Raw genomic sequence first — 12,395 nt, forward strand, 5'->3', positions numbered from 1 at the left:
ATGTGTCATAGCAATTTGTGCTCCAGCTTTGTTAGGGACAGGCTTGGGCATGTGATTCAGACTGTTCACAGAAGCTTAGCCAATATATCATTTACATCTTGTGTTGCAGCTCCTTTGATGAGTACAGTTCTGAGCTCAAGTCAGGAAGACTGGAGTGGAGTCCTGTGCACAAGTCTGAGAAGTTTTGGCGGGAGAATGCTGTAAGACTAAATGAGAAGAATTATGAACTACTCAAGTAAGTTTTCAAGTCTTGAATCACATAATTCTGTAATATTTTTTGTGTTTAACTGAACCTGTATCTGATACAGGTTTTACACTTCAAGATTAAATAATGTATAGAATGAACGCAAGTCAGAACATCGTACATATTTTAGAGTATATGGTCCTTACTCATGTATGGTTCTTTTTCTTCAAAAGCAGAATTATTTATTTGCTTTTACTGGTCAAAGTGTAGCAATGATAGAGGAAATACCTCTAGATTAACTTGCATGCAGATTTGTGCCATTGATTCTTTTCATGCTTTCCTTGGAAAGACAGCTATGCTAAGTGATGTAAATAAAAATGTTTTTAATGTACCTTAGTTTTAGTTCTGGGTTGTGTGGTGATGTTGGTCCGAGTAATGAACTACTGCCTTGAATATTTGGGGGCTGAAAGTTGTAGTGCTGTTCCATGGAAAATCTGACTTGCTGCATTACATTCCAGTCTGTCTATTTTGTCTTGGAACTGTGTTTGGAGTGCATAGGTTGTTAGAGGAAGCGAAGTGGAAGCTCATATTTTCTTTTGTAGTCAAGGACTGATTTAAGGACGTATGAAATCATGTACTGAAAAGATATCTAGGCCTTAAGTACCTTGTAAGAGCTCTTAGTTGTTTAACTGCACTATCATTAACTGAAATGTGTGGTGTTCTTTCAGTTCAGGGTTTGCTAAGTGCCAGTCCTAACAGAAATCAGGAGGTTGAGCAGAGCATGTGAGATGTTCAAAGGCCTGGCAAGAGCAAGCTGATCCTGAGCTTTATGTGCTTTCAGTCTGCCCTTACACCTCACTGGAACAAGTCTGATAAATTCCTCCCTGCAGGCATATTGCTAAATATGTCAAATTATGGACTTGAAAATTTTAGATGGTGACAACTGCAGCATGAGGTTAATGTTGAGGCTTAATATTTCCTGTAGTGATGGCAATGGTTTTCTGTATTCATCTGTCCTAGTTCTTGGACTGTTAGGTAAATTTTTTGGGCTTGTGCTGCTATGAAGATAGTTTAACATTGCCCAAAAAACCCACCAAACCACCACCACAACTACAAAACCCACAAAAAACCCACCCACTCTCCCCCACAATGTGATGGGGAGATGCTTGTGCCTCAGAACTTCTCTTTTGCATTGTAAGGAGTTTGACAGGCAATAGTTATTTGCTTTAGGCCACGTAATTCTATTTTCCCTTATCTGTGTGCATATTAGTTTTCTAAATCTAAAAGATTTACGCTACTGTCAAACTTATTTTTTTCATACCTTCCACCATTATTGCCTACTTTGATGCCAGACTTGTATTTTGTTCAGCAACGTTGTATGGATCTTTACTGTCTTCTGATTAGTGCTGTGGATCAAGTTTTTGCTTCTACTTTTTGCCCAAGTTAGGAGGTTTTTTTCATTTAAAAAGTGCTTCATCTGTCACTTTCTGACCTCTAGGGAGGCAGTGGCTGCTGTAATTTAATTTTACCAGAATGTTCTTTAACTCACCTATTTCAACTTGCTACTAACTTTCTGTGATTAGAACACGTTTCTCATCTCACTAAGCATAGAGTAATCTAATTTTCCAGTGATCTGTGTGTTTAACCTTTTCAGTTTATTAGTGCCTAACCTTCATAATCTGTATCATTTTTTCCCCCTCCTCATTACTGGCTGGAGGACAGTGTTACTGGTAGCTGTTTTCCACTAAAGGTGATTTAATTACTTAATTCAAAAATGCAGACAATATTAAGAGCTGAGAAGCTGTTTTCTACTTCTTACAGTTCTGTATTTCTGTGCATTCTAAGAAAATAGCAAATATATGGCACTGGAGTCATAGACAAATGTATAGCTTTCGTCTTCTCAGTCTTTGAGTTAGGACAGAACTGCTTTTTAGTTCAGTTTATCTTGAACTCAGAACTACTGGTCTTGAAGCCAATGTATAAAAAAAAGGGAGATTTTGTAAACCTTGGTTGTAGGTAACTGTGGATGTGGCTCACTAAACTGACTCTAGTGAATGCTTTTAATAATGCTATTAATAAAGGCAGGATCTCAGTTGCTTTAAGTGCAGCTGCATGTGGAGGAAAAGTTCTATTCTAGCTTTGCTGTTTGGGTAACTTATAAAACGTTTTTATGGTTATGGGCTTTGTTTTTTTAAGTTATCAATGCTTTTAAAAATAAAACAACAACAAAGAAAACCCAGAACAAAAAATAAAAACCAAGCCAAAACCCAGGACTTGATTGTTTCAAATCCTTTCCTAGAATCCTGACAAAACTTCTGGAGGTTTCTGATGATCCACAAGTGCTGGCTGTAGCTGCTCATGATGTGGGAGAATATGTACGACACTATCCCAGGGGAAAACGGTAAGAAAAATTATTCTAGACTAACTGCAGTGTGTACTTTGCCTGTGGCTTGTTTTGCTTATTTATATTAAAATATTCTCCAAAGGGATTTCAGGTTATGCTTGAGTTTAATACACTGGGAAGGTGAGAAAGCACAAAACTAGATCAGACTAGAAAATGCAAACTGAATCTTTGACTTAATATATTTCAGTGTCTCTTAACAATGAAAGGAATCAGTGTTTAAAGAAGTACTGAATATATTGTTTAGACTAAGCAGAAGATAGACACCAGAAGAAATTGGAAGAACTACCAAGAATTTGATCAACATATAACTTTTGCCCTCTACTTACAGTAGGGATGGACTATTCCAACAATGATTAAGACTGTTTTGTGACTTAAGACTACTGAGAAAATTTTTTTACAAACAATTGCTAATGTAATTTCCATGATGTTAGCACAGATTCAGTTGTCACTCTTCTATTTTAGCGTGTTTTCTTTTAACTGCACAAATACACATTTTGGTGAAAATGTTTATTGTAAACCTGAATTCCTATTGAAATTCTGCTTTGTTTAGTTTTAAAGACCTGTGAGCAAAGATGTTTGCTCTATGATGGCCCCTCTGAGGTATAGACTACTGAAGCAGAAGGGAGCCTTTGGTTTTTGCAGGAATCTGTCTCATCAGTCACACAGAAGGACATGTGATTGAATCCTTGTAGCAAAGAAGTGGTCTGTTTCTGGTTTCTGCCTAGGATTTAATGGGTGTCTTGTTTAACCCCAGCTCATATACTCAGGCCCATAAAGCCACTTGCTCACTTTCCACAGCAGGATGGGGGAGAGAAACAGAAGAGTAAAAGTGAGAAAACTTGTGGGTTGAGATAAAGACAGTTTAATCAGTAAAGGAAAACAAAGCTTTAATTCACTGCTTCCCGTGGGCCAGCATGTGTTCAACCATCCTGAGGAAAGCTAGGATCTATCAAACTTAATGGGTACTTGGAAGGACAAACACCATCACTTTAAATGCTCCCCCCCTTCCTTCTTCTTCCCCCAGCTTTATGTGCTGAGTGGGATGCCATATGGTATGGAATATTCCATTGGTCAACTGGGGTCAGCTGTCCTGCCTGTGCCCCTTCCCAGCTCCTTGTGCACCCCCAGCTACCTTGCTGGTGTGCTGGGGTGAGGAACAGAAAAGGCCTTGATGCAGTGCAAGAGCTGCTCAGGAATAATGAAGCACTGTTTTTAGTACAAAGAAGAAAATTAACTACCTCAGCTAAAACCAGCACAATAGGGAGGATGAGAAAGGCCTTCTAGCCTTGCTGGGAATTTCATGGACGCTTCTGGTGCAGACTGCTGTCTTGACAGTAGTAGAATCACAGACAGCACACTAAAACTTCATGCCATATGTATGCTAGAAAGATTTGTTCACTCTAGAAATAGACTTACAGCTCTTGCAGTCTTGTGAGCAACTTCAACTGAAGATATTTTTAGATTATTGGAAGAAATTAAATGTTTTCTAGGCCACTAAGAAAGGTCAGAGGTGTTTGTTGGGCACCACTTATACTGAGCAGTGCTGTGTATTTGCTAATTAGCTCCTTACCCTTCCAGTAGAGATTGATGACAACTGGTATTTGGAGGAGAGACAAGATATCCTCTAATAAGGTGGAAACTCCCAGTACTGCCTGCAAGTGACAAAGCCGAAGGACTGACTAATACTGGCTGCTCTTGCTTTGAGCGACTCTTTGAAACCATTTTGTCATGCGTTTGCCATAATCTTTAAAACAGCTTGCGTGCATCTACCTGAATGTGCCATAATGTTTTGGCTAGAATGGCCCTGCAGTTGCTGGACCAAAGCTATGAAGTCAGAAGAGTGGATAAACAGGACCTGTATCTCTCTGTCTGTATTGCTGTTGGGACTACAGCTCTGTTTGGCTCCCGGGCTGTTAAACCTATTCAGAAGTGCACTGACCTTCAAAGGAGGTCAAATAAGCTCAGCAAGTAAGCAAATAAGGTCAGCATCAGCAAATAAGTCCTAGATACTACTCTAACCCACATTCTCTCTCAAATTCTAATACTTTAGCTGCTTTCTGCTTACAGACTTGGGTTATTTAGCTTTCTGTTCCAATGAACAAACTAAAATGCCTCAATCTCTTTCTTTTAAAGAGTTTTGTTTGTAATCTGGCATATTCTTACCAAGTATGACTTCAGCAATTTTGGAACTAACTAAAAGCTTAAAATACCTAAGGATCATGTGTCAGTTCCAGCATAATAGTCCATTTCTTACCATGATGTTTTTCGATATATAGTCATTTACTGTTCCCACGCTTGGATGGTATTTCACACTCTCATTGCATGACTCACTTTGAGAGTGGATACTGTTCCTTGGTTTAGAAGAGTAGAAGAATTCAGATGTCTTATACTTTTGTTTCCTTTAAGTGTTTATCATCAATTCTTAATGGATCATCCTTTAGCCTTTGAAGGTTGCAGATAAGAATTGGAACCTAAAACTTCTTGACTTTGCCTGCTGCACAGAGCAGAGACCTTGAGTTACAGTTCTGGCTAACTTTTCCCTTTGTCTGGCAGAAGAAAATATTTGTTAAACTAAACACTGCATTTTTGTTCAGTTGTTCTCCAGTGCTGTCAGCTTAAATAACCTTAAGTTGCCTTTAAATTTACACATTTTGGACCAAGTTGTCGAAACAATAGCACTATGGGCTTCTAATTAGGCTCACCAAGATGCATTTGCTGACAACGGAACAGCAGAGATAAAGTGTGGCACTGGTGTTTCCTGTCACTGAAAATAAATGCAGGCCTTCAGCACAGCTTCTGTGTGGCCCAAAGGTTATTGCTATGTACTGTCAGCACTTTCAGTCTCTTGAATGCCATGCACATGTGCTGTGTGTTTTACATGTACAACAGATGGAGAACTAGAACCATTCCCTTCCTTAGCTCACAATTCAGAAACAACTTGCATTCCCTTTTTCACCTTGATCTGCTTTTAGATATGTACTGTGGATTTTATATTTGTTTTCTACTATAGCAGTCTTAACTTGTTCTCATTTGTCTTTACCTTCCATTTCCCTCTTTCTCCATTTAAATGGGTCATGTTAAAATCTGGATCTTCAGCATCCAGACCCTATTTTGAAATGCTGCTGTTTTGGCTTAGTGCCCTGGTATTACAGGGAACAGTCCCTGCAGAAGATGATGCACATACAGTAACTGTTCCTCTGGGCTCTCTTTAGTGCTGTAAAGTAAGCAGAAGTTGAGAGGAGGGGAAACAGAATTAAAGGTAGTGTTTTGGGAACGTTTGGAACTTGAAGGAATAGGGTTCACTGTGAACCTTCCTCACAGTTTAGACCTTTGGGTCAAAAAGCGATGGCTGGGAAGAGATTTGTACCAGTAAGTGGCATTATTCAAGAATGATAATGCTGTTCTTCGACTCTTCATATTGTCAGCCATAATTTCAGTGATGTATTGTCATCTGAAAGAGCCTATTAGCATTTGTGATTATAGGCTTTTAACTTTCCATTTTGGTTCTTGCGTTCTCCTAGCATAAGGAAGCTTTTGAGTTTAATGCCTTTTTTAAATGCTTTCAATTCCTGAAAATCCCGTGGTTTAAGTCAGTCCTATAATAAAGAAAAATTCCTGTTTGCGTTTCATAGTCTTGTCTTTGTGTGAGGTGGTTTTATATTTAACTCAGTAAAAATGTGACGCAGCCTAAAGGCAGGCATAAAGGTTTTTTGAATGTTACATTAGTAATAACTCCTTGAATTCTTGGCAAAGATTCTCCAGCTTAAAACAATTGCACTTTTCTGAATGCATTCCTGCTTTATGAAACATACTTAAATGTTTTAATATTGTTGGGAAATAATATTTCCTATGATCTTAAGGATGGATTTGACTGAGTTATAAAATGAAATTGGATATTTTTTTTTTCATCTCCGTGCTGTGTCTTCATACCCATTCTGCAGTTTACAAAAATACAATGTTGTGCAGCATCAGTACGTTCATTTGGCCATGGAAAGAGCAGTGCTAAACTCAGGTACCTCATGCAAGCTTAAAATGGCAGGGCAGCATCAGGATAAGACTAATGCAAGAGATAGCCTATTCACAGGATAGTATGTTTAAATAATGAGTGATGTGTGAGAGAAGTCATGTAGAAAACCTTATGGAAGTCAGTGAGTTATCAACTTAAATATTTCTTGCAAATTCTCTCCGAACTTCAGTGCCACATGTAGAGTCATCTGGATGGTGATACTTTTTAGATTTTAAGTGTGTTGCCATCTATTTTTTTATCAATAAATGATATGTTCATGAATGTGACACAAAGTTTCATGGATATTTTGTGGGGGATTTAATAAAGCTATGAAAAAGCTATGGCTGACTATGGTGGTAAAGTTCATAGTGAAAGATGAAGCTGAAACATAATTTTTCTGGAAATGGTACCTTAGCAGCTGGTTCTGCCTCTTGTGCAGGAGTAACTGTGGCTCAAGTACAGTTTGAATATCAAAAAGTACTGTATGTACAAGGTGGGTGATTTAATAGGTGTTGGTGTGATTACAACGATTTTTCTGTGCTGGGCTAGGTTTGGGTTTTGTTCTTACAAAAAATGGAGTGACCTGGTTATCATCCATTTGTGGAGGAGAGGGAAGCACTACCTCCTACCTAATAATTGATAATGGTGTACCCTGCCAACCCTTTCAAGCTGATATTGAGCTGGATAAAGTAAATAACCCTCTCTGAAAAGGGTTCTTTCCTTGATTATTTATTTTAAAGTTTATGGAAGTAGGTAGTGGGAAGCAAACAGGAGTCCAGTACAAACACTTTCTGTTGCTGTGAATACTTTAAAAAAAAATTAAAAAGAAGAAACAGTAGTAGGAGATAATCTGCATCTGTAACATGTCAAATAAGATGTGTATATTAGATAATAAGTATTTTTAATAAAATAAATATTACATGTAACTTAACCTCTTAATGCCTTGAGCATGAAGTGGTTGGATAGGATAACTACTCAGAATTCAAAGTAATGTCAAAAAAACTGCTCCCCTCTTTTCTTTTAGAGTGATTGAACAGCTTGGTGGTAAGCAGCTGGTAATGAACCACATGCATCACGAAGACCAACAAGTTCGTTATAATGCACTACTGGCTGTGCAGAAGCTGATGGTTCACAATTGGTAAGTGAAGATGATTTAACATGTAACTAACAGTGAGAAATCTTGGGTGTGGAGAGAGGATTCAAGACAGCAGGTTTCTTTAAGGAGGGAATAGCATTTTTATGTGGAAAGATGGCAATTTCTAAACAATAGAGCAATATGATCTTGATTGTAAGAACTTAGCTTTTCTGTGTATTTTGGAAGCAGTTGAACTGAGTAGCTTCACCTTACATGGTTGAATGTCAAATGAGTAATTCATTTGAACAATGTCTTTTAACTAAGGTTGGATATTAGGAAAAGTTTTTTCACCCAAAGGATGGTTAGGCACTGAAGCAGGCTCCCCAGGGAAGTGGTCACAGCACCAAGCCTGACAGAGTTCAAGAGCTTCTTGACAATGCTCTCAGGCACATGGTGCAATTCTTAGGCCAGTCTTGTGCAGGGCCAGGAGCTGGACTCGATGATCCTTGTGATTCCCTTTCAACTCAGAATATTCTATAATGATTTTATTTGAACTGCTTAATATTCAAAACAAGCTGTAATTTAGCCTTGCACTTATTCAAGTATTTAATTGGTAGTTGCTTTACCAAGTGCATACCTGACCATGCCTTCGCCTTGTTGTTCTTTGCTCTAGTCCTTTCTCCCATTCTACACTGTTATTTTTCTGTTACCATTATAAGAGTTGCAAATACAACTTTTTTGTACTCCTGGAGTAGCAGACATTTATAGGCTGGTTGGTTAGATGAAGCTGAAAATCTCATGTTGGTAACTCTTCCATCAGTCACTGAGAACAGTGTTTGAAGTGAGGTTTTTCTTTCATTGTTTTTTAACTGGTTCTCTAATAACCCCGAAGTCTTGGCATGTTCTGCCTCAGAACTTGCTGGTGGGTGATGCTGCCTTTCTAGCAAAGCACAGGATCTTTATAGGGAAGCACTGAAGGGGTGAAGTTATGAAAGACTTCATGTAACAACTTTGTATAACTTGCCAAACTAATTAGGTATGCTAAGCATAAAGCATGGAGAGTTAAAAATACTAATTAGGAGTTCTTAATCTGATTATTAATTATGATTACACCAGAGCTCATATTTTCAATTTGGTATTTCCTGAAAGGAAGATGAAATGCAACAGTATATCTGGGTACATTGGAACATAGATGTTGGGATACAAACAACTAATTTAATTTTGAACTTTAACAACCTTTTATTTCTGAAAAGCTTAGTGCTTGGAAGTATCTCTAACTTCTTTCAGTTTTCTCACTTCTGAGACAATGTGATCTTTTTAAAAGGCTGAGCAGTGATGATGCTAATGTGTGCAAGCGGTAGGGGAACAAGCTCTGCTGAGCGCCTTCTGGCAGTTTAAGTCGCCTACTTGCTCTGACAGGCTGGCAAGGCTGACAAAAAACTCCTGTCATCTCTCCCTGCAGTGTATCTGAGGTAAAACCAAGCTAGTTTTCTCCCTCTCCTTCTGAAGAATATGGGTTTTAATTCTCACGTATGTTATATTCATTTTGTCCTTCTCTCTCCCTCTCGCATATCAGGGAAACATGTTTAAATATCCTGCTGTGAAAAATCCAGAGTTAATATTCTCCACGTGTAAGAAGTGCTTTAGTAAATAATGTGGAATTTCTGAGTGTGTGGACATGGAGACTAAATGCATGGTTATGTGCAACCTAATTTTTGGTCATGATTGTATATTCCACTCCGCCCTGCTTCTCAGTTTGATACATTTCTCACTATGCTATTCTCGTATATTTGAAACAGTGTTATAAACCAGTTGTAACTAAATAGAGATTATGGCATGGGAGGCTAAGTTACTTTGTTAATTTGCTTTCTGCAGTAGGGGCAGGTGTGTTCTGATGTCTTAGAAATCTGGTAATAAATATATGAAACTCTGGTCTTTCTCCAGCATAAACCTCACCGGTAGTAAAACTTTTCCTGAATGCCTAACCTGGTTCTTTCTCACTTTCAACTTGAGAATACTTCATATATGATGTTTTTACAAACATCATATACGATCCTCTAGATTAGTGTTGTTTTTCTAATGGTATGAGCAGTTCTGTGCCTGCTTTTTGCAGTTTTTGAACCTTTAGGCTTGAGACTGAGAGAGGGAGATGGCTGATATATCTAGTTTCAGATCTTCAGAGGTGTCAGTAAAAGGATCTGTGTAAGTTAGTGCCATTTTCAGATCCGTATGGTCATCTCTGTAGGGAGTATTTTCCTGTTCAATTTTTATTGGAGCAAGCTTCTGAGACACATTGGCCTTGGCTCATATTGGCCAGAGTAGTGCTCCCCCTGCCATGAACATCAGATAGTTTCAGTTAAGGAAATGACACACTGTTCATATGTGGGAAGCTGGATCTGTCTTTATATAGATCTGCCTTTTGATGGGTGTCAGGAGCTCCTCTGTTTCATTGCTGTCCCTTCTCCCCAAAGAAGCTAAGTCCCCTGAATGCAGCTCAGGGTAGTTTAAGTGCCTACTTAATTACCTTTGCTACATCATAAGTTGGATTACTCAGCAGCTTCAAGGTTTTGCTTACCTTGCTCTTCAGAGCTGGAGAAACAATAAACATTTTTCCTCTTGCTTCCAGATATTCTGTAACTCCAGTTATTTCACTCAAAGCAATTGTCTTGTTTCCTTGAGTTTAATAGGCATGGAACAACTCTGTGTCACTGTCTGTGACACATGCATGACAGAGGTAGTCAGGCATTTCCTAGATCTGGAGGCTAACTGAGATAAGAATGCGAAAATACGGGTTTGCTCTGCTAGGATGAGGCTTGGTGCAAGTGCTGTGCCTGAAGAACCAGAGTAAGGAAGACTTCTGGTACCTGAATTGGAGGAGTGTCATGGGGCAGCTGAAGTAGCATTCTGCTTAAGATGTAGCTGTATCATTAGACTGCTAATAACTCAACTTAGAGACAGCGAGCGCTTAAGTAATTTGAGTAGTTCATTATGGGCTGCTCAACTGTCTTTCCCTTAGGGGCTTTTAAGTCAGGGATAAATGGTGAGAAATCAGACTGTCAGGCATTCTGTTAAATGGTGAAACTGTTTTGGCAAAAGCGGTAACTGCTGTCAGCTTATCAGATGAGATAAATTCAGGTGAAATATTCCAGTTACATTTGCACATAAAGTCATCATGCGCTTGATGCAGCAGGGAGCGAAATTATCTTTTTGGCATCACTTAATGCCTATACATGGTAATTAATCCTGAGTTCCACTCTGATTTGAACTGTTATTAGTCATGGCACCCCGTGCTGATGGTAAAAACCTGTTATTGGCAAGTGGGAGAGTTTGGCCTGGCAACAATAGTCCAAAGTTTTTTGTGCATCCTGTTCAATCTGGGCTTTAACTATATAAGAGAAACATCGTCTCCTTATTCCCTGTCTTTGCCGGTGTTCGGAGGCAATACCCAACTTGTCATTTTTAGTATTAGGAACTTGTTTTGGGAAGGTAGTCCTTCTTGGAGCAGTGTTCTTAATGATGCAAAGTTTAAAGGAATCAAATCATTAAGTTCTAACAGCACTTACATGTATCAGTTTAAAGAAACACAGTGTGTTAATCGCTACAGATGAAGCAGGAGCCTTTCATGTGCTTCAAGGCACAACATTTTACTGAATTTCAGGGTTGGGTTGTTGTGACTTAAAGCACCTTCAAATTCCTTCAATGAACAACAGAGAGAAGCAGGTTTTCAGAGCAGTGCAGAGCAACTTCAGTGCCTGAAGTTAAGCAGTGGAAATAATCTTTTATCTTTCAGATTTGTGAACCTAGAGTCTCTTGGTTTCATTTTACAGGGGTTAATTCCAAGCTTCTATTATTTCACTAAAATTAGATCTAGGTGAAATCTAGATACCCTGCATTTAATGTGTATTTTATTTGTAACCTTACTGGTCACCTAAAACATAGTGCATTAGTTTCCACAACTTACTTATCTTCTAGGCAGGTTAGGCCCAGGAAAGTTTGCTCATGTCTCCTGCTCCTGTAGTTAGAGCACCATATTACTTTTTTCTTGCTCTGTTAACACCAGTGTTGCTGGGAGCTGGGGACCAGAGGTCATAAATAGAAGAGAATGGTTGCAGTATCCAGTCTAGCTGACATGCAGAGGTAGATCACATGTGATCTTTGTTCATGCAAATGTAAAATAAAATGCAGTGGCTTAACCTCTGTAGCTCAAATGTTCTTCAGTATTCATACAAGTGCTACTGAAACCATAGTGGATCTGATTGCAAACTTGTCTGTTTTTCCCCTGGCTGGTTCAGGGTAATGCGGGAGCTGGCACATTGCTTGGCAGTTGCTCCCATTGAGTAAACTAGTGGGCTGGACTGCCCCATCTTTCTGCTTATGCTGTAGTAGTGAGCTGTTGTCAGGGAGGGATCCATGTCTTACCTCTGGGCTCAGGTGTGATGCCTCATCTCTCAGGTTCCTGAGCTATAAACTTCCTTTCAACAGGCAGACTTTTAGAATAAAGTGCTCTCCAATGCATTGATTACCTACATGGAGAGTATGAGTGTGTTGGTGGACCCTAAACAGTGGGAGTTAGGATATATCACTTGAGCATGATCAAGTATGGTTTGGGAAGTGGAGGTGTGGTTTTTATTGTGCATATCCTCTCTGGTGTTCACACTGTGATCATGTTTTCTGCCATAAGATCTCTACACGTTGCAAAAACACAGTTTAGTATTTCTCGAGCTTG

The 12,395-nt window shown here is 38.9% G+C and overlaps 1 protein-coding gene across 1 annotated transcript in view; it reads left to right on the forward strand.

The window, feature by feature from the left end:
- The window catches only part of ATP6V1H (ATPase H+ transporting V1 subunit H), a 47,510-nt gene that overhangs the window by 28,238 nt on the left and 6,877 nt on the right, over positions 1-12,395 (forward strand). The window contains 3 exon segments of the mRNA XM_027899448.1: positions 110-235; positions 2,484-2,585; positions 7,619-7,732. Of these exon segments, the coding sequence (XP_027755249.1) occupies positions 110-235; positions 2,484-2,585; positions 7,619-7,732 (342 nt within the window).

Source organism: Empidonax traillii, unplaced genomic scaffold (assembly GCF_003031625.1).
Source record: "Empidonax traillii isolate 1590-97213 ecotype Southwest subspecies unplaced genomic scaffold, ASM303162v1 scaffold667:size605846, whole genome shotgun sequence".
Classification (NCBI taxonomy): domain Eukaryota; kingdom Metazoa; phylum Chordata; class Aves; order Passeriformes; family Tyrannidae; genus Empidonax; species Empidonax traillii.